The sequence below is a fragment of the Pholis gunnellus genome (genome assembly GCF_910591455.1).
Source record: "Pholis gunnellus genome assembly, chromosome: 2".
NCBI classification, from domain to species: Eukaryota; Metazoa; Chordata; class Actinopteri; order Perciformes; family Pholidae; genus Pholis; species Pholis gunnellus.
In genome coordinates, this window is record NC_136536.1 from 11,107,701 (window position 1) to 11,133,126 (window position 25,426).

Below are 25,426 nucleotides of genomic sequence, written 5' to 3' on the forward strand. Positions count from 1 at the left end.
ACTTGTCAATGCTAAGTAGCAAAAATATACTGAAGTCAAATCAAAAAAGGAAATCCACAGCTCTCTGTATTTTTTTCTGGAAGCTAGTTGTGTATTTTGTTTTAACAAAACCTTAAATGAAATCAAGAATCACAGGTGAATATGAAGTTGAGATGACAACATACTGTTATCAGTTATCTATGATGCTTCCGGTGATTCCCCGTTGATGCAAATGATCTTTCGTCACCAATGGCATAAAAGGCGCCTGAGAGAGAGGAGAGAGATCTGTGGAAGAGAAAACCAGAGCTCAGACAACAGGAGAGGGATCACCTTCTTTCACTCTGTTTTCAAGGAATTTGCGTCGGTTCATCAGCCTCACCATGAACTTCACTGCTTTGGTGAGTACTGTCAATGATCTGGGAGAAAACAGTAACAGTTTAGACCTCATCACAGATCAATAGATTGATACATCTGAGTGATGAGTCAAAATAAAATGAACTTAATTACTTAATTACTTAATAACTTTCAAGGTTATTCATTTATGTACTTAAAATGTTAATGCTTTTTACATGCAGTGCAGAAATATTAGACTGTATGCCTTCTGCTACCAAAGAAAGGTGCTGATAGTTAGAAGGATTTAGCCCCACAGGATACATAAAAATAATATTGTGCAAGAACCTTCCAAGAATAATTTTGACTGCAAAATGTATGAAAGCTTTGAACGCTATTTCATTCATAGAAGCAGGTGGTGTAAGAAGATATTTTTCCAACAATATGACGATGAATATGATTATTTTGGTACAGTGAGGAGAGGTAGGAAACGCAAATGATGTTGATAATGTGAATCTAACATATATATTACTTGTGTTTCCAGTTATCATTGGGACTGATGGGGATGGTGTACAGCCACCCTGTATGTGACCCTGGCTGTAAACTTGCTCCCAATGATTCCTATCAGGAGTTCAGACACGTGTCGAAGCTCGCTCACTCTTCAGTTGCACCCTGGAATATAATGTAAGTTTCCTTTCTGTTGGCCAGAGGAGAGAATCTTTTCTTAACTTACAGTACATTGAGGGATGTATAAACTAACAATAGCTCTGTAACAGATATTTTGAGTCAAAGTAATTGAGTCACTTTGTCGTCGGAAACATATCAGAAATCAAAACAAGAAGGTGGTAAAGGCACACATCTTCTCACTCATTCCTAAAAGGCATTGTGTCAAGAATGGAAAAAGAGCTAGAGTAGAAGTTCAAACCCTGCTTACCTCCAACATATCAAATCAATTGATCATAAAAAAAGAATAACTTGGATTTTAATAATTTCTTTTAGCTGTGAAAGAACTTGAATGAAGTGCTGGAACAAGTAAATGTATTAAATGTAAACCTTTCATGTATTAACCAGCCTTAGTAGCCCCTAATTTTCTATGCCTGTTAGAACCTGCCAAAAGAAAAAATAAGAAAGTGACTTGATGAATAATATTTGATAAAGGAGGTTGTGCGTCAACAATGGGATTGTGTATCAAAAAATATTTAAATATACAAATGTAGGTATCAATTAATTTATCAAATGTGACATAAAATTGATATTTCAGTTTTAATTTGCTTTTTTATTTATTTAACTTGAATTTATCCACTCTTCTATACAATTTCTTTAATATATTTATTTGTATTAATTGTATTTATATAGTAATTTATTTATTCATTGATTCGATTTTTGATGGTTCTGTTCTCCATAATTTGTCACTTCCACCCTTGTTTGCCAATCTGCTTCCATGTATGCCTCAATTTTCATGGACACTTTCTCCCCTTTTTTCAGTACTAATACCGAAGCAGACAGAGAGCCCGAACACATCCTCTATGCTGATTGCAAGGATTGCACAATTGCAAACATGGTCGCCAAACCTATCTTCCTCGAGATTTACGTCTACCGCAAGCTAGACAATGAGAGGTCGTGCCAGTGTCCCTTCAATCTGGCTGTCGGGTGTACATGTGTGAAACAATGACATCAGGACAAGTCCTAGTCCTGGATGTAGTTGTACTTGTTGCATTTGTAGTACTTAGTAATATTATTTGAACAAGTTTCACTGTGGAATTTATTTTCAACAACCTAGATGTTAGGTTTTTTCTGTATTTGATTGCATCAGTCTCACACTACTTTGGTCCATTATGGTTAAGCTCTCAAAAGTACATTTGTATTTATTAATATTTTGAGACAGATTTTTTTTAATTAGCTGTGCTAATGTATAATTGTTTAAGATATTCATAGCTTACAATTTAATGTGGTATAGATATATCATAATATATAAAAGTCCATCCTTTCTGATAGGATGAATCAAATTGTATTGTTGAAACCGTCATTGCTGAAATTGTATTAGATGAAACATCATGAGTTGATGTGTTGTTGGCGGTGTCGTAGATGTTATCAGGGGAATCCGATTTTGTGGAGAAATAACCCTACATGTTTTGTAAGATGTGGTACATCTTACAGCTGTGTGTGCAGCATACGTTTATCACACTTTTATTACGTATCATGTAATGTTCAATAACAAAAACTTGGTACTTTCAGAATATTTGTGTTCAATACAAATGTGAAAACTATTCTTTTACACAATGTGCATTATATAATGCTACCATGGTTGAGGTGACTGTACCCTAAATAAACATTGTGAAATTCAAGTATAAGCAAAATGTGGACTTTTTGTATCAGTCACTTGGAAACACTAGACCATCTGTGCTAAAAGTACACCATATACAGTAGCTAAGCATATCTGGTCACGTTTGTTTGAGTACTGGGGCTGATTTCCATTGTCTGGGCTCTGCCTCTTTCTTTCTAAAGAAGAGAAATCCTGCTACAGAATACAATGATTTAAGACAATAATGTGTTCCTAGCTTTGTAGCAACCATTTGGGGAGGCCCACATCTGTTTCAATATTTCAATGCACAAAACCAGGTCCATAAAGAAATGGTCTTCCCAGTTTCGTATGGAAAAACTTGACTGGCCTGCACAGAGATCTGACCTCACCATCCAACGCCTTTGGGATGAACTGAAACGTCGACTGGGAGCCAGATGTGATCACTCAACATCAGTGTTGGACCTCACTAATGCTCTGAATGAGATCAAATCCCTGCTGCCCGGTTCAACATCTGTTGGAAAGCCTAAAACGAGATGAGCGGAGGCTGGTATTGACCCTTTTATACCCGAGATCATCAAAAATATGCGTGCACATGTTGGTAACGGAGGTGATGTTTTACTCCACCCATCCAGACAAGGAAGCAAGCTTGAAACATTGAATTCAATATTTATAACTGAATCAAACTACCTGAGAAATGAGCTCTGCCTTTTATTTTGTTACTCTCACCTATACTGTATAAAATACTTTCTGTCAGCCATTTAATGATTCTTCATTTAAAGACAAAATAAGGAACACAATATATTTAGTGGGACATGTGAATTGAATCACCTTTTCACATGTTTGAATTACATTGTATTTTTTTGTATTTTATGATTTGTTTCTTTAACGGCAACAAATAATTGATTGATTATTGAAATTGCAGGTGGCAGTTTAGGTTCCTCTACACAAAACTGGGACCTGAATATAAGATATGTTAAAACTATATCCCCAGGGACATTGTTGCAAATATATATATATAAATATAAAGAGTACATTGTCCCTGTTCAAATAAAGAAATATACACAAATACATACCCAAACCATAAAACAGCCCCTATTTAAAAGTATATAAGCAGGGTGTCTACCTACTTTTGGCCATCTGGTGTAGATTGTGTGTAGTACCAGCATCTAGCCAGCAGGTGGCAACAGCAACATCTCGAGTGAGATATTTCTTCTTCCGGATTGGCAGCTCTTCCTTTCCTGTCGGCCATTTATCGTATACGGTGAGTGTCTGTTGAGCTGTCGTCTTCAAAACGGTTAAAATACGTCTTCTATCCCCATATAGCCGCAATTTTCTGTGCGATATGTCAAAGTGAACGTGGCTGTGTAGTGGTAGATGACCCGTGGATGGTGTTTATGTCAGAAGTTGTGTGTAAATCTCAGACGTTTCCCGAGTGTGTGAGCAGCCACACGCGGCCGCATGCTAACAGTGCTAACTGTAATTGCTGGTTTCTCTGAAGACTCGCATTAAAATAAATGTACTCATTGTTTTTGTTAATACGGTGATATATATATATTTATGTAGCTTTGGGAACAAGCGACCTGTAAAACATTAAGCCTCTCGGAGTGTTAGCAGACTGTAACGTTAGCTAGTTAGCGCACGAACTAAACATAATGCCTAATTCTGATTTCGTTTTTTTATCACATTTCTCTCAGATTTTTAGGCGACCACCTGTACGACCTGTAAACATGCAGAACGACTCTGGTGAATTTGTGGACCTCTACGTCCCACGTAAATGGTGAGTGCCTTGTTGCTGTGTGCTAAGTATTAGCATAAGTATTAGCTCCTTTATTTACGTGGAAGTACTGATGCTGCACTGTAAAAATACTCCACTCACAAGTAAAAGTCCCAAACCTTACCCCAGTACAATTATATAACATGTAGTAGTACTTTCTTTAAAACGTGTTGATTGTACAGTATTGACTGTTCCCCTTCAGTGTTTCTGGGTTAATGTGAGTTGCGTTTGCAGATTGAGGTTGTGCCAATGTTTTACTCCTTTATAGAATATTGGGTAGTTTAATATTCATCAATGCTTCATATTCTATGAAATCATTATCTTATAGAATATGGGATTCAAAACATAACAATTTGAAAAATAACCAAAAAGCTGTTAAATTGTGAGGAGAAGCATAACATGTATTTTAAGAAAATAGCAAATTTAGTAATAGCCGTATTTGGGTACGTGTACCTAGTTACAGTCACCACTGTCGTAGGGTAATTGGAAGATAATACTGGATTCAATATTTCTGGGGACTGGTCTGTAGTAGAAAATATTTTGTTAGGAACATGATAAATTGTTTCATTGATGGTCAGCTGAAAGCTTTGTTATGCAGAGTATCTGCGTGAATGATGAGATTTCATTTAGATGAACAATACATTTACATATTTCATGCGTGTTTTGCAGCTCTGCTAGCAACAGAATCATCGGAGCGAAGGACCATGCCTCCGTCCAGATCAACATCGCTGAGGTACGTCTTAAAGTTCATCCTGTCGTATGTAATAGAAAGCATGAAACTAAGATTAGTGTGTCCTGGTTGAACCACTATTAAACATGCTGTTTATGGTCAATATCAGTTATATTTAATAATATACTAAAGATGAGGTATCAAGACCCAAAGAATACCTTTGTCTACATAGATGGCATTTGTATGCTTCAACTCTAATACGGTCGGAGTATTTGTGAATTTTATCAGCTTGCTACTCTCAATGAGGCTTTGTGACACGTGCTGTACTGTCTGTTCTACAAATATACACAAAGTTCAAACACTAGGCTCAGTGTCGGTGGTAAATATTTGCATGAAGTTGGCCACATGAGTAAACCACAGAGCCATGATGGGAGTGAGGTTCAATGGTTATGGGAGAAACCGGTGCTGTAACATAACGTGAAGCAGGACAATTTAATTTATCAAACTGGGTCGATACAGAGGAGACGACAGAACGACTGGAACAGTTTTGACATCAATTAATAGAATGTTATCCTTTCTGGCTGTCACTTTAAATGTTGTCCGGGACTAAATGCTCTTATTGTCGCGATCAGTCAGTGTTGCTTGTTGTACTTTAACATTAGTGGAACAACATTGCTACCAACTACACCTTTGTGCAGCGGCTAGCCCTGTTGCCTCACTGCAAGAGGGGCTTAACGTTACAGACGATGACTGGATTTGTTTTATTTTCATGTGATATCAAAGTCAGTTAGCAGACACTTGAAACTTGCTTCACATGAAATCCACCGCGATAAAGATCAAGCCTGCATACAGTTTTGCGTACATTACATTAGTGTTGGGTGGTAACATAGTTCGTCTACCTTTTTGAATTGTTTTGAGAAGTACACAAAAATACCACGCAGCAATGATATAACTTAAAACACAGAATTTATGTTCAGTGATGAATTACACAGCAAGTGCCTGGTCAGTTGGTTTTCATAAGATGGAGTAGAAAGAAAGTGGATGCCTGAAAAAGAAGAGAAAATGCATTTACTAGAGCTGCTCTGATTCGTTTTGGCTGATTCCACTTTTCTTTTTAAGAGCTACGATTGACAAAAAGGCTCCAGACTAATGTGTTCACACCAAATGTGAAGCCAATTTTTGATTTATTCTTTTAATAATTAACAATTTCAGTAAATGTATGCGTTTGTTTTACAAAGTTAGGAAAACAATGTTTACGTCAAGTGCAGTGGCTGGTTTGGACTTCACATGTTCTGATCCACCGTTCTGTCTCCTCTGCAGGTTGACAAAGTGACCGGTCGCTTCAACGGTCAGTTCAAGACCTACGCGATCTGTGGAGCCATCCGCAGAATGGTGAGTCCTCCGCTCAATCTGCTGCTTTGTATTGTCTCCGCTGTCACGTGTTTGCTTGTCAGTCCTCAGTTAAAGTGTTTTAGGAGAGGATTGAGCTCGTCTGTTTGTCACTTTGTACAATGCAATGTTTTTGCTCTCAACTCATTTCTGTTTCTTTACTTTTTGTCAGTTACTACTTCCGTAGCACTGTTTTTTTCTGGACATTCAAATTGAATTAGTGTTAAATTTAACTCCAGTGTTTCCCATTAATTACCTAGACTGGCAGTCCATTAATGTGTTCATCACTCTAATGTTCCAGCGGGTAACGGTGGAGCTCATTTAAACTACTTTATTCTATTTATTACATCATAGTTTATTAGTTAATTTATATTCTGTATTCACAATCTGCAAAGTAGCTAGCAGGCTAACTGCTTGTCTAATACATGTAGTGAAGTAGAAAACAATATTTCCCTGTGGAGTAGAAGTATAAAGTTACATAAAATTGAAATATATAAGTACAAGTATTTCAAAATTGTACCTTGAGTAGCCTAATTGTACTTTGTTACATTCCACCACTGATAAAACAAGAGAACCAAATTGTTGAGAGCACAGAGTTCTTCTTATAGCTTCAGGTTTGTTCTCAAAGTGGACCAGATTGAAGCATTTACCTTTTTTAAAATCTACAGAATGTTCTGACGGGGTATCATGACCCTGGACCGACCTAAATGGTGAAAGATCCACCCAGCAGTCTTTAAGAAATCCTGTAGGAAGCACTGAACACGGATTTACATTTGTAGAAATCAGCTGCTGGGTAGTTTGTAGTACAGACTTATTTGTGGGATAGTTTTTCATCCTTTATTAAGAATTAGACAAGAGACGAAGGTGTTTGAATGTGTTTTGACTGTGGAAACCTGCCTCTGCCATAAAATAATCTTATAAATGCTGAAATCTTTTGTCTGAACATATTTTCTTTCGTCCTGCAGGGTGAGTCTGACGACTCCATCCTGAGGCTGGCAAAGAATGACTCTATTGTCTCAAAGTAAGAACCTGTTCTCACGTGTCGTAAATGTGGCAGAGTTACCGTTTTTTTATATAGATATGAATCAGGATGACCGACATAGTTTTGGTTATCTGTATAGTATAATAGTTCATAACTGAGTGTTTTTATAGACCTGACCAGTGTATTGCAGGCTTTTCTGTGATGCTGCACTATAATCACACATGAATTATGTTTGAAGCTTGTTTCTCTCACAAAGCAGAAGTTGTTCCTCTTTGTCGGAGACAAATGCACCATGTGATTGGAGAAAATACTCAAAATAAACTTTCACATTGGAAACGTGGATTAGATCATGAATGCTGCTGCCGAGACAAAAGAAATGCAATTGCTCTTTATTTGATCATTTCAAACTGCTTCTGAATTTAAACATTTAATGGATGTTATTTGCAAAAGTGTGCATCTTCGTGTCTTAAGCAGATCCAGACAGGAAGTTTGTGTTAAAATCTATCGTTTGGCAATTTTGAATTCAACAACTAACAAATATTTGTATCTTTTTGTTTCACAGGATCCTCTAAGTGTGACGCTGCAGCAGTGGAGACTTTGTAAAAAATAAAATGGGGGGAAAAAAACAACTTTTGTTGCCGTTGTAATTTCTCAACAAGAAATAAAAGCCGTAAACCGGTTATGTGTTCCTTACATGTGTGTCAGGCAACTGTCTTTTTCTACGTTTTAGTATCGATCTTTAAAGGGATGTTCTGACTCGTGGAGCCAGTGGACTCTTCTCTTTAGATTAATAGTTTTGGTTTAATAATAGTACTAATAGACAATGTATAGTCAAAACTTTCACAGCAGGAGGATGAAAGCACTATGGCTGTCGTTTTCCACGTGCTTCTGTTCGACAAATGTGATCGGCCTGTAACGTTGACTATATGGCCATAGATATGCTACAGGTTTTTATATATATATATATATATATATATATATATATATGGCTTTAAAATAGTACTTCAAGCTAATTGTCTTACAGATGTATTAACAGCGCGGTGTGGAGCGGTCTCACCTGGTCTGAAGTCAGTAGTGACCGCAAAGCAACATGGCCGATGGTTTATTAAAGAGTTAATCTTGATACATGTTCATTGGTTAAGTTGAGTGAATTTAAGTTTCCAGTAAGCCTAAAGATGTTGAGTTAGTAGTATGCAATATTAACATAACTTGTTGGCACTACTAACAGTTCAGGAGTGTGGCCATGGTATGTGAATTAACCGTATTATGTTCCAGGCTACTCTAACCGCCACACACTCGAGCTCTATGCCTCCTAAGGTGACAACTGTTCACCAAAGGTCTGGAAATCTTTGTGGACCGACACAATGACCAATAGAGCTAAAACATACTCGTAGTAAATTGTCCCAATGATAAAAGTGAAAAGTCGACAAAGGAAGTTGAAATGAAGCCAAAGGTGTCTTGTGAATAAACACTTAAGCACGTTTTTAAACATTACAGCCGACTGAAACGTAATGCTCATTATTACATGAAAGCACAAACCCCAAACAGCATTACTGGAGGTTACGCAGCTATTTCCTTAAGGCTTTTATTGTAACGAGGTACTGAAGATAAACCAGCTCAGTGGTTAGAATATGAGTGACACATTAATTTGTTGGGCATCACACACTAGAAATGGGTATGAATGGTAGCATGAAACTTGGCCTTTGTTGGGGAGGCTTAAGTCTCAATCCTTTGACTAGCTGGTGAGATCTGAGGTAATGTTTCCTTACAGGTACTGAAGGATGATATACAGTTATGAACCAGGACCCCATCATTACTGTGATTTATTGCAGCATGGGCAGCGTGTCACAAGAAATGGAAGTTTCCTTCAAAATCAGAAAACTTGTTTTACACTTCTAAAAAGACAGCAAGCCGAAAAGAAAACTCTGGACTTCACGTTTCCTGTAAATAGTCATAAAATGAAACTTGTTCAACTGATGCTCTCTTTCTTTAGAAATTGAGTGAACAGCACATGTGTGGTGGAAAGTTAATGAGGACATTTACCCAAGTACACTTAAGTAATGTTAATTTATAAATAATTCTAATTCATTAATATGACATTCTGAATAATGAGTACTTTTACATTTTGTACTTTTGGTAACATTTTGACTGTAGGACTAAATGTAGATAAATGCCCACTTTCTTTAATAGCATAGCGTTAATATAGACTTAATTATATAGAAACCACATCTTCAGAATGATAGATATTCAATGGATAGTCGTATGTTTCTGGTATGTTCTGCTTCTCTTATTTGTATAAACTTGAGAGTTCAATAAGGAAAACAACTGACACTGTCATGGCCATTACCACTTGTGATGAGGATCAGTGCTTTCGTTTAACCAATAGGAAAGAAGCTCTTGTGACTCAACCAATTGGCTTCAGCTGCTTATTCCATCTTGGGCACTATAAAGAGCTTCACTTAGCTGGGCTCCCTGTTCGCCTCTCACACAGCACTCCTTGAAGCGCAGCTGTGAGAGTTAAATCAGTCTCGTCATCCTTGTTTCACGCCTTTAGCTTCAGGAAACATGGTGAGTATGGAACAATGGGAAGTTTTCTTTATTATTATTTAACCAGGCTCAAAGCCCATTTATCACAAATTTAATCTAACTATTTATCGGCATAAGTTAACTGTTGTAAGAACTGTTTTCTTGTCTATTGTGTGTAGTGTTTTAGCCTCTTTTTTTCAATTTTTACCACCTATTTGAAAGGTTTTTTTCCTAAAATAATTAATAAATCAGACACTTAATCTGTAATCTTTTCACGGTTTGAAAACCGTGTGCGTACGAAATATATGACCACAGCTCTGTCTGGTCCCTCCAGAGATATTCTATGTAATTTCATATGATTTTACTCATGGATAATCAACTATCTGTTCGTCTGAATAAGCTGATTCATGTTAAGACTATAAATAGATGGGCAGCATGCGTCAGGTGACTTGGTCATGATGTTGTGTTATCTGGTACTTTACAAAGAGTCCTTTTATTTCTTCCCCCCTCCCCCCTCTGGACTTTAGCTGCCTTTAACATGTGGGGATGATCTGAAGCATAGTGCATCATGGTTAAAACATAGATAGATGTCTGGCAATATTTAATGGTAAAACGTTACAAATTGATCGTTCCCCTCCAGCGTGAGTGTATCTCGGTGCACGTCGGTCAGGCTGGTGTCCAGATTGGCAATGCCTGCTGGGAGCTCTACTGCCTGGAGCACGGCATCCAGCCGGACGGACGGATGCCCAGTGGCAAGACCACGGGAGGAGCAGACGATTCCTTCAACACCTTCTTCAGTGAGACCGGAGCTGGAAAGCACGTCCCCAGAGCGGTTTTTGTCGACCTGGAGCCCACCGTCATCGGTAAACTCATTAAATACAGATCCCTCTTTTATTTCATAAAATCAAACCCTCAAGTGATTTCTTATTTGAACCGGTCTATTCAGATGAGGTGCGCTCCGGGGCCTACCGTCAGCTGTTCCACCCTGAGCAGATGATCACTGGCAAGGAGGATGCTGCCAACAACTACGCCCGTGGACACTACACCGTCGGCAAAGAGATCATTGAACTCGTGCTGGACAGGATCCGCAAACTGGTGGGTAAATTCAGAGCAGGAGAAGTTCCTTCCTGATCAGGCTGGAACACTTTGGCGACGTGTACTTGTACCCTGGTTCAAAGATTACAGCTAAATTACAATTTACCTCCATTTTGTTTTACTGCATCTCCTATATGTGATCAGTGTCTCTTCCTCTGCCCTCAGTCTGAAAGGTGCACCGGCCTTCAGGGCTTCCTGGTTTTCCACAGCTTCGGAGGTGGCACCGGCTCCGGTTTCACCTCCCTGCTGATGGAACGTCTGTCTGTCGACTACGGCAAGAAGTCCAAGCTGGAGTTCTCCATCTACCCAGCTCCCCAGGTGTCCACCGCTGTGGTAGAGCCGTACAACGCCATCCTCACCACTCACACCACCCTGGAGCACTCCGACTGTGCCTTCATGGTGGATAACGAGGCTATCTACGACATCTGCCGCAGGAACCTCGATATCGAGCGTCCCTCCTACACCAACCTGAACAGGCTGATCAGTCAGATTGTGTCCTCCATCACTGCGTCCCTTCGTTTCGATGGCGCCCTCAACGTTGATCTGACAGAGTTCCAGACCAACTTGGTGCCATATCCCCGCATCCACTTCCCTCTGGCCACCTACGCCCCCGTCATCTCCGCTGAGAAGGCTTACCATGAGCAGCTAACGGTGTCCGAAATCACCAACTCCTGCTTCGAGCCGGCCAATCAGCTGGTGAAATGTGACCCTCGCCGCGGCAAATACATGGCTTGCTGCCTTTTGTACCGTGGTGATGTGGTGCCCAAAGATGTGAATGCTGCCATTGCCGCCATCAAAACCAAGCGCTCCATCCAGTTCGTGGACTGGTGCCCCACTGGTTTCAAGGTCGGCATCAACTACCAGCCGCCCACTGTAGTTCCCGGTGGAGACCTGGCCAAGGTCCAGAGGGCCGTGTGCATGCTGAGCAACACCACCGCTATTGCAGAGGCCTGGGCTCGGCTCGACCACAAGTTTGATCTGATGTACGCTAAGCGTGCGTTTGTGCACTGGTATGTGGGTGAGGGTATGGAGGAGGGAGAGTTCTCTGAGGCCAGGGAGGACATGGCGGCTCTGGAGAAGGATTACGAGGAGGTTGGAGCCGATAGTGTAGGAGAGGAGGAGGATGATGATGGAGAGTTTTAAACTGATCTGTACTCTGATTCACTTCAAAAATAAATTTTGTTCAGTAACTGCACTATTGTTTGATGTCTTTGATACACCCCGTCCACAAGACAGAAGAACGGTTGAACAGGTTTTTTTTAATGGAGCAGTGCAGCTTTTTTTTTAGTTTCTGCAGTTGTCTCCTTAAAGCATGCTGTCGTCTTGGGCAGCATTAAACTGGTTTGTACAGTTTCTATTGGAACAGTTACTCTGCTAACATTATATTCTAAGCCAGAGTTAAACGTTTAACATGAGTGAACTTTTTGATGTCACTTAGAAGAGCTAAATTGATTGTACTGAAAAGCAAGAAATGATCTCGCTCCACTCCACTTTAGTCATATGGGGGCAGTCACCGATGTTTTATCTACTTGAGGTACATTTTAGGGGGAAAAGATGCCTCGTTCGTTTTTTGACAATGTTGTTTCTTGTTAGATCATGTCTCATTTCTTTTAACTTTGATAGAAAAACATTGCTTTGTGTTAGCCACTCTAAAGAGTTTCTTACATTTGACATCCAAGAAATGAATATAGCACCTGGTGGTTTGACTTTATAAAGTGTTGTGCCCTCTACCACCAGCAGAGGTCCCCATTTGTTGAGGCTATATTTTTAATTTACTTCATACAGTAGTTTCATAATGGTGGCGCAAAAGAAAGAGGAGTTTGAGGATTTGTATTAAATGGGGAAAACCAGCTACACATCTGTTTTGGGGGTTCTCAACATTAAAGTAATGAATCCGTCGTTTCTCTGTAAAATCAGCATCAGTAAAAAAAAATATCCCCCTCAAATCAAATCTGGGATTTTATATATTATAATACTCATCAATATGCTCTTCCAACAAAGCACCTTTCCATACAAATGCAGGATATGTAAATGTACTTATAGGACATACATATATTTACTAGACTTGCACCATTTACAACACCAAACATCATTTGAAGTTTTTGTATTGCGTTAACTTTCTAGCACGGTTATAGTAGTTTTTAAATTTGTTTTTATTTTATTTTTGAAATTTCTGTTTTGTATTAGTTAGTTTTTGTTTACTTTCAGTATACTGCAAAGATGTGTGTGTCGGGTAGTTGCTATTTCAGCATTGGTGTTGAGTACAAACTAGTTCCACCGCGACCAGATGTATCAGTATTAGGTAATGTATATTTATCAGTCACATCGGCCATTTTTTTCTCTAGAAGGAGCACTTTTATTCATTTTATTCGTAAGTTAGTACTTAGTTAGAATTTTGAATCCATGACTTTTAGTTGTTGGATTTTTTACACTGTAGTAAATAAAGACTCAAAGTACCAGGGGTGGAAGAAGTACTCTTAAACTTAAATAAAACTAGCCACAGTGTAGAAATACTCTGTTACAAGGAAATGTAAAACGGATACAGTGGATCAGTAGTTTGCAGGGAAATTCTTGTTCTCACGCTCCCTCCAACAATGCTGCTACAAAATGTATTAAAAGAAAAAGTGAGAATCCAAGACCTAGACATAAAAAAACTAAAAAGGTGATCATAATAAAATACAATACTTACAATGAAATATAAGAACTGAATACTGAAAAATATATTTTGCTGTGCATATTTTTTACCAACATTTCTTGCAAAGCATGTGTCAGGATTTACATGTGTGGCTGTATTTTGTACTACTGTCTACAGGTAGCCATTTGTTTTACATTTATTACACGTTTGCAGTTTTAACAGCAGACTGACTTGAAAAGTCTGCTACTTGTTGACAAAAGTTAGTTAGCGTAGTTGTATGCTAACTTGATCTTCTCTGTGACTGTGTCTCAAATGTCTGCTCATTTTTCAGACCAAATGAAAATATTTGAAGCCATTGCATACTATTACAGTAGGAAGAATACATCCAAACATTTCAAATCTGACCCATCTGAAGTCGCTGTCAAGAGTCTCAAAAGTGTACATGATTTATATTGAGACGCTGACATGTAGTGTCAGATACTGATATCTTTTGTAGACAGGAGACACTTTGCTAATTAGCCAAAATATCAATACAGCTCTCTATTGTAATAGTAATAATGTAATAGTAATAATGCATTTTTAAGTGGTTATTCATCACTTTTCTGCCCTAAAGGACAAAGTGTAGCGAAATAAACACCTTAATGTATGTTTTGGATGCTTTTCTTTCCACTAGTCTGAAAGAAGACATGTCATGGAGGCAGAATAGCACAAACTCTTCAAATTGACTAAAGTGTTTTAGCCTGGAGCGTCTCCAGAAAAATGTTGGAGGTGATCCGCCAGGAGAGAAGAAAGGGGATGTCAGGCATCTCTACAGTAACACAAATCTGATTTAATCTGACTTAATGCTGCTGATTTCCATTAAAAGTGAATGCAATCTTTGCAAAATTGAACATGTTGCATCCTCATAGCGACTGATGTGCTGGAAACTTTATCACAACAATACCGATGTTAGACCTGTTGCAAGTATGTTTTTGCAGGAGGGGCACGTTACCTCCGGCCTGACTCTCCACCATCTGGCTTTCAAGGAATGAGTGAGCAGATGAAATAGAGGTCAAAGTTTGAATAACAGGGCAAGGCATGGGGAAGTTACAGTGGTTATTTAGGCTAAATACAGTGTGATGGTCCAGTGGTGTGTGAGAGCGGTTTTAGGGCGTCTTTAACCTCACGCAGCCTCAATGACAGGTATCATCAACTGCTGCTTTACTGCTTTGTTCCCACACATTTTCTCTCTCTCTTTTTTCCCACAGGTGAGTTTGTCATCATCGTCTTCATCAACTCTCCTCTTCTATCGCTCTCTTTCTCTCTCTTTTTTTCCCCAGACGGCCTGGTTGGACTGTGGAACAATTCATGTGAGGAATATTTGCTTCACAACCCATTTGCGTCAATTAAAAACCACTCAAAGGTCCAGTGTTGTGAAGTGCTCTTACCATCTCAAGTTCACGTATACTGAAATGTGGCCGAGAAATCTTCACGTCCAGCCGAAAGAAACTGATGTCTCTACAATGCAATGCTTGCAACAATAGTTAATAGGTAACCAGCTCTCCCTTCCTCAGCAGTCTCTCTTTCTCCCTTCTTTCTTGGGTGAAATTACAGACAACAGTGAGTGTGCTCTGCAGTTTAGCCTTTTAATTGCATCACTTCCTGGTTATGGACAAATTACTAACTGTTAGCTGCCTCAAACCTGTCTGGCTTGAGAAGAACACTTGACAAGATGCACTGGTGTGTGTGTGTGTGTGTGTGTGTGTGTGTGTGTGTGTGTGTGTGTGTGTGTGTGTGTGTGTGTGTGTGTGTGTGTGTGTGTGTGTGTGTGTGTGTGTGTGTGTGTGTGTGTGTGTGTGTGTGTGTGTGTGTGTGTGTGTGTGTGTGTGTGTGTGTGTGTGTGTTTGGAGGGGAAGAAAGATTTTGTTTTAAAAACGAGGCAAATATGTTGAAGTTGAAGTATGCAAGAATGATATCTAACAACACTAAATGTGAACTGCCACACACAGCCCTGTGGGACACTAATGCTATGGTTTTCCTTCTTTTTTTTCACTCTTTAAGTATCTGTATAACAAACACACACACACACACACACACACTCAGTGCACCTTCTTTTGGAGCCAAACTCCTAATCTGAATTAAATGCTGAGCATGTTTGCCTGTGGCAGGGAGCGCCAGGCGAGTCTAAGCTCGCCATACAATGATCTTAACGTGTAGGGATGGAGGCCCCACATACTCCCCCCAAACCCCCTCACCTGGCCCCCTGCATACCTTTGACACACACACACACACACACACACACACACACACACACACACACACACACACACACACACACACACACACACACACACACAGACACACAGACAAAGAACTCTGTTTCAGCCTTGAAACAAAGGACAGGAAGCCGATATGGTCCTTCAGCAGAACATCCAAGTAAAATGTATCGTTATATTTAGACTTTGATTGCATTGGTGCTGACATATAGTTGTACTTTATGTGTTCTATCAGCAGTTTTTTGTGTCAGTCAGTGACGCAACTTTACTGACTGAAGCTCAACTGCATTTCCATCTAAATAGAAGTCCATGTCACCATTTATTGCATTACAGCACTGATCCAGGTGCTGTTTCCGTCTTTAGCTGCACAGGCAGTGAAGGAGGGAGGGTCAGCCTGTAAGGCCGCCAGTTCAGCCTGCAGTTTTTTTTGAGGGCCACTAGGTGTCAGCTAAAACAAAACTCAGACTACATTTAAGTGAACAGTTGAACTAACTTGTGCTACTTCTATATTAAAAAAATAACACAGTGATTGTAAATCACCAAGAATAACTTTTACACTATTTTACTTAAATATTATCTTACAGTTTCTCTTAACTTGTCCAGCTTTCTTAATGTATGATGTCTATCCCTCACTGTTTTCATTCTACCATATCTCTCATTTTCCTTCTTCACCCTATTCCTAACTTCCTGTCTTTTGTCGTGCCTCTTTCTTTCTCTTTCCCTGTTTATCTTTCCATCTTTCTCGCTCATCCTTTTGTCCGGCTCGTCTCTTTGTGTCTCTTTGTCCTCCTTCGGACGCCAGCGGACTTCAAAGTAGTCGAGATCTATGAAGGGAAAGGAGGTGAAACAGACACTTGTGAGAGAGAGAGAGGGAGAGAGAGAGAGAGAGATGGAAGGAAAGAAAGAGAGAGTGAGCAGGTCAAAGAGAGGGAAAAGGCTGCAGTCTAAAAGCAAATTCATCCTCATTTAATACCGGTGGTGACATTGTACCATTGCAACTGCACAAAAATATAATTATCAATATTCTTCAACTTGAAAACATTTTAGTAAAGTAATATTGGGTAATTGCAACAGAGATAATATCCATAATAACATTTATTTTTGCTCTTTTCAGAAGACAAGTTTTTCTTTACATGCGGGATATAAAGTTTGCATTTAATTATCTATTTGTGAACGGATTGCAGTAACCTGAAAACTAAGAGCTTCCCTGGCTGTTATGTTTATAAACTCCCTCGAGTGCCTTTCCTGTCTTAAAGCTCCCAAACAGCGCCAACAGTGTGTAGCTAATACACCGATCTGGCTGGTAAATTAGTTGTATGTTTTCTAACATTAATAAAATGTATTTGATAACAAATTACTAATTTAACTGAAACATTAAAGCCTATAAAGGCTGCTATTCCTCAAACAAAATAACTTTGCTGGGCAATAAGCTGTAAAGAAAAGCACATGGAGCCCAAAGGAGCATTAACATGCATATTAAAACCCATTACAATCTTCCCAGTACATTTTTATACTTTTTTTGTATAAGTAAACATTTTGGCCTGATAATGGTACTTGAGGAAAGGTCAGGGGGTCACCGCATATCTTTCTCTGGTCTGAAGTGTTGTACCGACTGACCCACAGGCATCAATAACATCAAGCTCTGATCTAGACAGACAGACAGAGAGAGAGAGAGAGAGAGAGAGAGAGAGAGAGAGAGAGAGGCCCACCAGGAGTGTGTGTGGTTTGAAGTGTCTTGTTGGAGGAGACAAAGAGAAGGGCATGTAGGTACCTGCCTCACACATACATTTTAGTCCGTTGTCAACCCCAAACATCCCCTCCCCGGCCCACAGCACATCAAACATATCCACCCTCAGCACTGTGTGTGACATGTGTGTGTGTGTGTGTGTGTGTGTGTGTGTGTGTGTGTGTGTGTGTGTGTGTGTGTGTGTGTGTCTGGAAGTCCTATCTCCAGAACGGGAGGCGGCACACTTGAGGAATGCTGGGAATAGACACACAGTATTTACTCAATACTGTTATCATCTGAATATACTGAAGTTATGGCTGCAAAAGAGAAGAAAAAATGAATTGTGTGCATGTATGTGTGTTTGCGTGTAGCATGTGATGATAAGAGCATTACGTTTTGACTGAAGACAGATGCCAACAGATGGATTTAGATAAAAACATCTAGTCTTCACTAAAGGGTGAGAACAGGAAGTTCAGAGCTGCTCCTACAGCTTACACTTACACTAATGTGTCAGATTAGACTCTATTCACAATAAGCCAATTTAATGTTAAAACACAACAAGTTGCCAGATATGTGAATGCTGTAGGTCTGTTTAAATATCAAATAGCTATCACTGTGAAAAAATCCTGTCTCCTAGTATTACCCTTATCGGATCGACTTTAGATATGAGAGGATGTTGGCAGGCTGCCACTTGAGGATCGAGACAGGACAATAGTGACGTCTCTTACAGCCTTAGGCCAAACAAAAGGAAGATTTTAGAGTAATATCTTAAGTATCAAACACAACATTTTAATATTAAAAACTACAATTTTCCTCTTTCATATTTTTATTTATCATTTATAACAGTTTTTTGCATGCGAGCGGGGCGACTGCAGGACGTTCTCCTTGTCTTCGGGGTCCTCGGGTGTGGTGGGGGGGCTCAGACAGAGCTGCCACAGCCAGGGGTGACTCCTCCACTTTGCAGCAATGGGCCGGTCCCTGTGGGCAGAGAACAGCGTTACACACCTGCAGTCCAACGCTGAAGTCCGTGCGGCTCACAATTATTTTCACTATCGAAGAAAGACAAACGTATTTTTTAAACCTGGTCCCTATTTTCCCATGGTTTTGTGTCATGGGGACAACAATAAAAAAAAAAAACCTGGTCCAGTATTGAGGGAGAGCTAAACGGGCTGCAATGTAGTCCTTCTGGGCAATCCAGTCAATGTACAGTACGTCCACTGAAGTCGCTTGTTTTTTCCACTGACAGGCTCCGATTGTTAATTCTACAACGTTATGGAAAGAACCCTACAAAGAAATAAAAGCTTTTCTTTACTTTTAACTTGATCCGTTTCTGTTGTTACTGTGTGTCTCGCTCAAGTCTTGTTCTGAAATCTTGCATCCCATCCACATTGTCGAACCGTTGTCTTCTGGCAACAAGTCACATGACAATAACAAACAGACCGGGTCAAACCAACGGTAAGGAAAATGGTTTCATTTCTCTGTAGGGTTGTGTGTTATTTCCGGGAAAGGGTCACGTGATAGGGGCGTGGCGAATCAGGGAAGGACACCTCGTGACTGCTAAGAACCAATCAAGTAGTGTGGACGCTCAGTGTAAACGTAGCAAAAGATATGCGTTTTCAAATGTCAACGGAGTAGTGTGGTCATGGCCTCACAGCGAGATTCAGCTCAACAGCAAACATTTTTGGATTTGCATAAATACATTTTTAATCACAAATTCATTTGACTTAAATTTGTTGATTGCAATGTCAATCCCCTGCCCTTAAATCTATTTTTATTTTTTTCAGTGTGGAAAGTTTTGCTCTCAAACCTATTCTGTTTGTTTGGATAATACAGACACAGAAGTATCTCCATAAATACCCACAAAGATTATTTATACCCCGAAAGAAAGTTGATGGGAAAGCTTCTGGATACTGAGGCCTGCAAAGGAAACATTGATTGTGTCCTTGCAGCTGCATTGCTCAGCCACATTTACTTTCAATACTTTCATTTACTCTCTTACTTCCTATGATACTTCCTTCCTTCCCTCCTTTCCTTCCTCCCTCCCAGTCTTTCTTTTCAAACAGATTCCAACTTCTTAATTTGTGTGTGTGTGTGTGTGTGTGTGTGTGTGTGTGTGTGTGTGTGTGTGTAGGACCAGCAGGGGGTAAGTGGTTCAGTTGATGGAGCAGTTGGCATTGACCTATCCCTCATTTCTCCTTTGGTTTCCTTGGTAACCAGGAAGTAGATTAGTTATATAGTTCAGGAAGAAAGATGGAGAGAACGAGTGGATTAGTGAGGTGAAACGACAAGCCCTCTTTCTTCCTCTTTATTTGTCTCTCTCTTCCCATGCTTTTTTCTCTTTCCCAGGTTTTCTCTTTACTCTGTTGTCCTAAAGATCTCCATTCCTCTTTGTTTGTATGCAGTTAAATAAATGTACTTTCACATTTTGACGGAATACGTTTATTTGCTTTCTTTCTGAGAGTTAGTTGAGATGTAGGATTACACACTCATGTCTGTGCATTGCAGAGTAACAGAGCTCGAGCCTTAGCTTAGCATAAAGACTGGAAACAGGAAGAAACAGCCAGCCAATATGGAATATCCTTTGGCGATAAGTGGTACTAACAGGTGTTTTTGGGTGACACTTCACACAGATCCAAACAGTGTTGCCTGTTTGATTTCAGTCAGTTGGCAGTTGTTTGTAGAGAACAGGAAAAACTGTTAGCCGCTTCACTTGCAAAGGATTTTGAAGAGCTAGTCCGTTGTGTTAGCTCTACCAACCCACTCTGATGGACCAACCACTGCTCCACTGCTGGGTGCCGCACCACTAACTGTACACTGCTTGGTATTATTCCTGGGAATGTCGCCACCCTGTTTGTTATACTGTTAATGCAAAGACTTTAGTCGGCGGGCCACACAGTCGGCTAAAACACCTTTCAAGAGATGGCGACTCAACAGACAACAGTTATTTAAATGAAAATCTCAGAGATTAATACTTGAACGGACACAGTAATGCTAAGCTTTTATAGAGGGTTGAGGCCAGAAATCTCTCGATCAGCAAAGTACAAAAATCCAGACACAGGGCAGAGTCTGCAGATAAAGACCCTGCCACACACTTCTAGTGGGTCATAAGTGATGATTGAGAGGGATCTTTTTTCTATGAGCCTATACATTGTTTTTGAGGAACTTCCTACTCATTCTGCCTTTAAGTATGGAGCGAAATGATGACATTTTGTAAAATAAATAAAATGATCCATGGGTTAATTGATAATGAACATTGGTGTAAATTGCAGCTGTAAACTGGAGCACACAAACCACACAAGTGAGTCCAGTGTGACCCGTGAGCCTCCAAACAGCCTGTGGAATGTTCTAGTGTGTCAGTGAATGAAGCTCTGCTGCATTAACACACTGCCTCTAGAGTCCTTTAAACTACAGGAGGTCACTGACCCCTGCCTGTGTGTGTGTGTGTGTGTGTGTGTGTGTGTGTGTGTGTGTGTGTGTGTGTGTGTGTGTGTGTGTGTGTGTGTGTGTGAGTGAAGCAGACAGCAGCCCACAGGTCAGAGTTCAGCATGTGTTTGACAGACGATGGAGGAAGTAGATGTGTGAGGTTTCTGGACTCTGGACTGTGTAGACTGTGCTCAAACATGGCAGTAATTTCACCTGCGTTACTTATCTCTCTTTCTTTTCCGCAGGTCCATAGGATTTTTTTTTTTATGTCAACATCCTTTCAAACCAAAAGGCCTGTAAATACTACTTTGACTCACCTGAGCATCTGTTATCTGTGTGTGTGTGTGTGTGTGTGTGTGTGTGTGTGTGGAAGAGAAACCCTTTCATCTTCTAAAGTGGTTCCTGTAGCTTGATTAGATGGCGGTGCTCCAGAGTCCATGGGAAAACACACGCAGACACACACAGCTGCTCAGGTGTTATCCTAGAGGTGCATAAGCTTCAGCCCAGTAGAGTCTGTGTATGCAGCGAGATGTTTTACATGGTTTATTTTCCAAAAATCAACCATGTATCTATGGTGCTCTGAACTTTACCTTTTGTAACAACGTTTCTTCTACTCTCCCTGCATGATTCCTCATATAACTTGTTGAAATTATACACTTATATATACACTCTTATACACGTGATGTATATTTTCATATATCCCTTGTAATGACTGTGTAAAAAAAACGTCATTCCAAAATTTCCTCAGACATTCTGTGATTTTCAGTCCATTAGAAAGGTGTCTTGTGATGACTTTTTGTAATTCAGCAAAATCCAGAAATGTGCCTGAACCTTTTTCTGTATTTTGCAGTATGTAACGTGTTTGTTGCAGCTCTGTCTCGTAAAAATGACATTCAGCGTAAGTACATTGTCAAGTTCCGAGGGAAACTTACCTTCACGCGGATCATTGTTGACATATAATCACTAATACGTTTCTAATCATGGTCAGGTTGGGTTGGTTGGATGGATGGGTCAAACAAACACAGGACTTTCACCCAGGAGACCACTGCTTGTGTCCTGTGTGAAACCAAAAGTCAATGTTGACTCATTCAAAATAATGTAACCAATAGTTTTGTTGCTAAATGTAAGCAAGTAGTTTTTGTTTTGTTTTGTTTGGATTTACGACGTTAACCATGCGACTGCAATCTTGGAGAAAATACGTATCCCTCTAAACGTAATTGAGGATGCAGTTTAGTTGTATGGGAACGTCATTTTGTAGGAGACAGGTTTATCTGTTTGTGTTCCGATGTGGGAACCGAAACCTGTGAAATGTGTCATTACTTACTTTGGCACATTCTAACTAAAACATGTACGCCTGGGATGACGTTTTTCATTTGGCTGCTCACAAGCAACACACAGGCACTGGGCCTCTAAAGACACTGTGCCCAGGAGCCTCTTCACCTTTTAATCCATCCTTGATGCTCGGCCAGTTCTCGACCAGAGGAAGAAACACACACCAAACACAAAGATGAACTTAAAAGTGCAATGTACAATGTACATCACAAACAATGGTTTTTGAAATACCAGTTATCTTTACCTGAGTAACTCAGGAAAACAGCTGCCCTCACACTTCTACAGCTATTCAAACAGAGAAAGACATTTAGAAAGAACAACTTATTCTGAGGGCCGACAGCAGCTTCCGGTGGTTTCAAACTGAAGATGGTTGAGTAACAGAAGATCATTCTGGTGTCTTTTCTTCTGTGACATGAGCCATTTAGAGTTGAAGATAGTGTGTGTGTGTTGAGATGGAATACTGAGTGGACACACTGTCTCTCTCACACACACCGACCGACAGCAGGACAAAAGTCTGTATGGGATGGTCTGACAGCTCCCAGGGAGAAAGACGGGATTATAGAGAAAGAAATAGAGAGAGAGAGAGAGGAGGATGGATGATAAGCACAGAAGAAGAATGACAGGCCGCCTATCTCCTGGAGTTAAAGCAGACAAACAAACATTTGTATACACAATCTCCAAAACAAACTGTTACTGTGTAGCTGTGGTGTTAACAATTTCAAACTGTTGGCATAACCAGCAAGAACTTTAGCAAGATATTGTAAGTGTAATGCTACTTACAGGTTTTTCCCTTCCAGCAGAAGTACACAGGCCAAATCACTTTTCACAACTTAATGTTTATACGACAACATAAACTTTACAATTTTCTAGCTTTTTGAGAGCTTTCAACCCCATTTCACAGTCGTCATCAGCAAATGGAGTTTGCCCAGTTGTCATGGGGTCAACCCAGTTGTCATCATATGACCTGCTAACTGTGGCATAATAACAGGTGGTTGTATGTATGTAGGTACTGTGTACGTGTGTGTGTGTGTTTGTTTGTGTGTGTGCGTGTGTGTGGGGGGGAGGGGTAATTCTGTCTCTTACAACATTACGTTCGTACACAACTACAATGCTCTCTCAATTACATTTTGAGTGAAACATATTTTCTCCCAGATTACGGTCGCAGTTTTAAGCAGTTTTAAGCAGTTTGAAACGTCGTTAACGTTGCAAATTGAAACAAAAAAAACGTCACAAAACTACTTCATTTTGACAACAAAACTGCTTGGTTGGGTAACAGCCATCATGGCTTTAAATGACTACAAAATTGAAACGAAATAAAACAGCAACAAAAGTACTTGGTTCACATGGGACTATCGCCTAAACCTCATGTTGTGTCAAAAGCAAACAAAATATGTTTCCCTCGAAACGTAATTCATAATGCATTTTCTTTGTATGGGAACGTAATTTTTAGGAAACAGTGCTGGCATATATAGGCTTATATACATCAAACAGCAGTATGCTCCAGCCACTGCCAAGGACAAGGGAAGACTGCATTGTATCATTTGCTCTTCTGGTTTGCAGAGATGTACAATGCTAATGTGTTTTCTGGAGACCGGGTTGGGTCCATCAGGACCAAAACCTTGCTGACAAAGACTCTTATCTCCCTCCCGTAGACACTACATTAGATTAACATCTTGACATCTGTCTCGATGCGTTATATTAACACACACCTTTTGAATTATTTCCTCGGACATTGCACATAATATTTATACTTCATACTGTGAAATTCTGCACATCCCCTGGACGATATTTTGCACATTTCTGCATAAAACTACTACTTCTAAAACTGTTCAGCTCTTTCATTTTAAAACAAAGATACTATACATGTTTTTTTATAGCATTTTATCAAATTCGTATTGTACATTGTTCTAATCTATATCTATATTTCTTAACTTTTGTAGTACTTGTTTTTTATTTGGTGTTTTCTCTTACTCTGTTGTTATGCACCAATACACCAAAGCAGATTCCGTGAATGTGAAAACCCTCTGAAATTCACTGGATTCTGATAATAATGAATCTATACCATGAATCACTGGATTTTCCCAATTCAAACCCTAGTGGTATTCCTCTTTCTATTGGGTGCTTTCAAGATCTGAGTGTGTGGCCGTCTGTGTGTGTGTGTGTGTGTGTGTGTGTGTGTGTGTGTGTGTGTGTGTGTGTGTGTGTGTGTGTGTGTGTGTGTGTGTGTGTGTATTTCCATGATTGTTCAGAACACCTGTCTGTCTGTCTGTCTGTGTTTATTTGTTTATTTATGTGTTTGAAGGGTAATCTGGATGCCCATTCTGTTTGTGTGGATTTATTTCCCATTTGTTGTTTTGCCACTGAGTGTAATGATGCATAAATGTCAAAATTAATGAGACAGTAAAGAAAACAAAGATACTTTATTTTACACTCCTAAGATGGACTGATGGGGAGGAAAAGGTGAAAAGGAATAGCAGTGAAGGTGAGAAAGAAAGCTGACTAGAGAATTAACTGAGCTGGAGAGAAAAGAGAAAGAAAATACACAAGGAAATATAAGTTAAAAGGAAGCAGGTAGGAAAGAAGTGAGTAATAAATCCCCCAAAGCATTGATCAGATGAACCGATTGAGGGCTTTATTTGAACCAATTAATGAACCGTGATGATTGCAACGCTAAGCATCGGTAGGAGTTGTGCCCTCCTCCAACAACCACTGGGGACGGGCCAAACGAGAGAACGGGGGAGGGAGGGTGACTGCAGATTGAGTTGGAATAGGTGCCTGGTGGAGCGACACGGAGAGAAAGAGGACAGAAACCTCAACACAACGCTCTCCAGGACTAAAAACTAACTCCCATTCCTCTCTTTCTTCCAACATATCTCCCTCACTTTTCTCCCCAAATGCCTCTCTCTTACACGCGTTAACGGCTCACTTCTCCTAAAACTCTGAGTGATTCATTCCTCAAACTTTTTTTTTTTTTCTTCCCTCGGACCGGAGCGAGCGAACAGGTGGAG

General features: G+C 39.8%; 2 protein-coding genes across 3 annotated transcripts; both read left to right on the forward strand.

The window, feature by feature from the left end:
• Positions 1-3,839: 3,839 nt before the first annotated feature.
• rps21 (ribosomal protein S21) lies at positions 3,840-8,119 on the forward strand (the record flags this gene model as incomplete). Of its 2 annotated transcripts, XM_079179498.1 has the most annotated exons (6): positions 3,840-3,872; positions 4,306-4,388; positions 5,055-5,118; positions 6,376-6,447; positions 7,410-7,465; positions 7,989-8,119. In XM_079179498.1, the coding sequence occupies exons 2-6, from the start codon at positions 4,339-4,341 to the stop codon at positions 7,996-7,998; spliced, it is 252 nt and encodes an 83-aa protein (XP_079035624.1). In that variant the 5' UTR covers positions 3,840-3,872; positions 4,306-4,338. The 2 variants fall into 2 exon arrangements, with proteins under 2 accessions (XP_079035624.1, XP_079035625.1); XM_079179499.1 differs by lacking the exon at positions 7,989-8,119 and having other exon boundaries at positions 7,410-7,469.
• Positions 8,120-10,679: 2,560 nt separating this feature from the next.
• LOC306706315 (tubulin alpha chain-like) lies at positions 10,680-12,190 on the forward strand (the record flags this gene model as incomplete). The annotated part of the gene is made up of 3 exons (XM_079173342.1): positions 10,680-10,815; positions 10,899-11,047; positions 11,213-12,190. The coding sequence occupies exons 1-3, from the start codon at positions 10,695-10,697 to the stop codon at positions 12,188-12,190; spliced, it is 1,248 nt and encodes a 415-aa protein (XP_079029468.1). The 5' UTR covers positions 10,680-10,694.
• Positions 12,191-25,426: the final 13,236 nt, after the last annotated feature.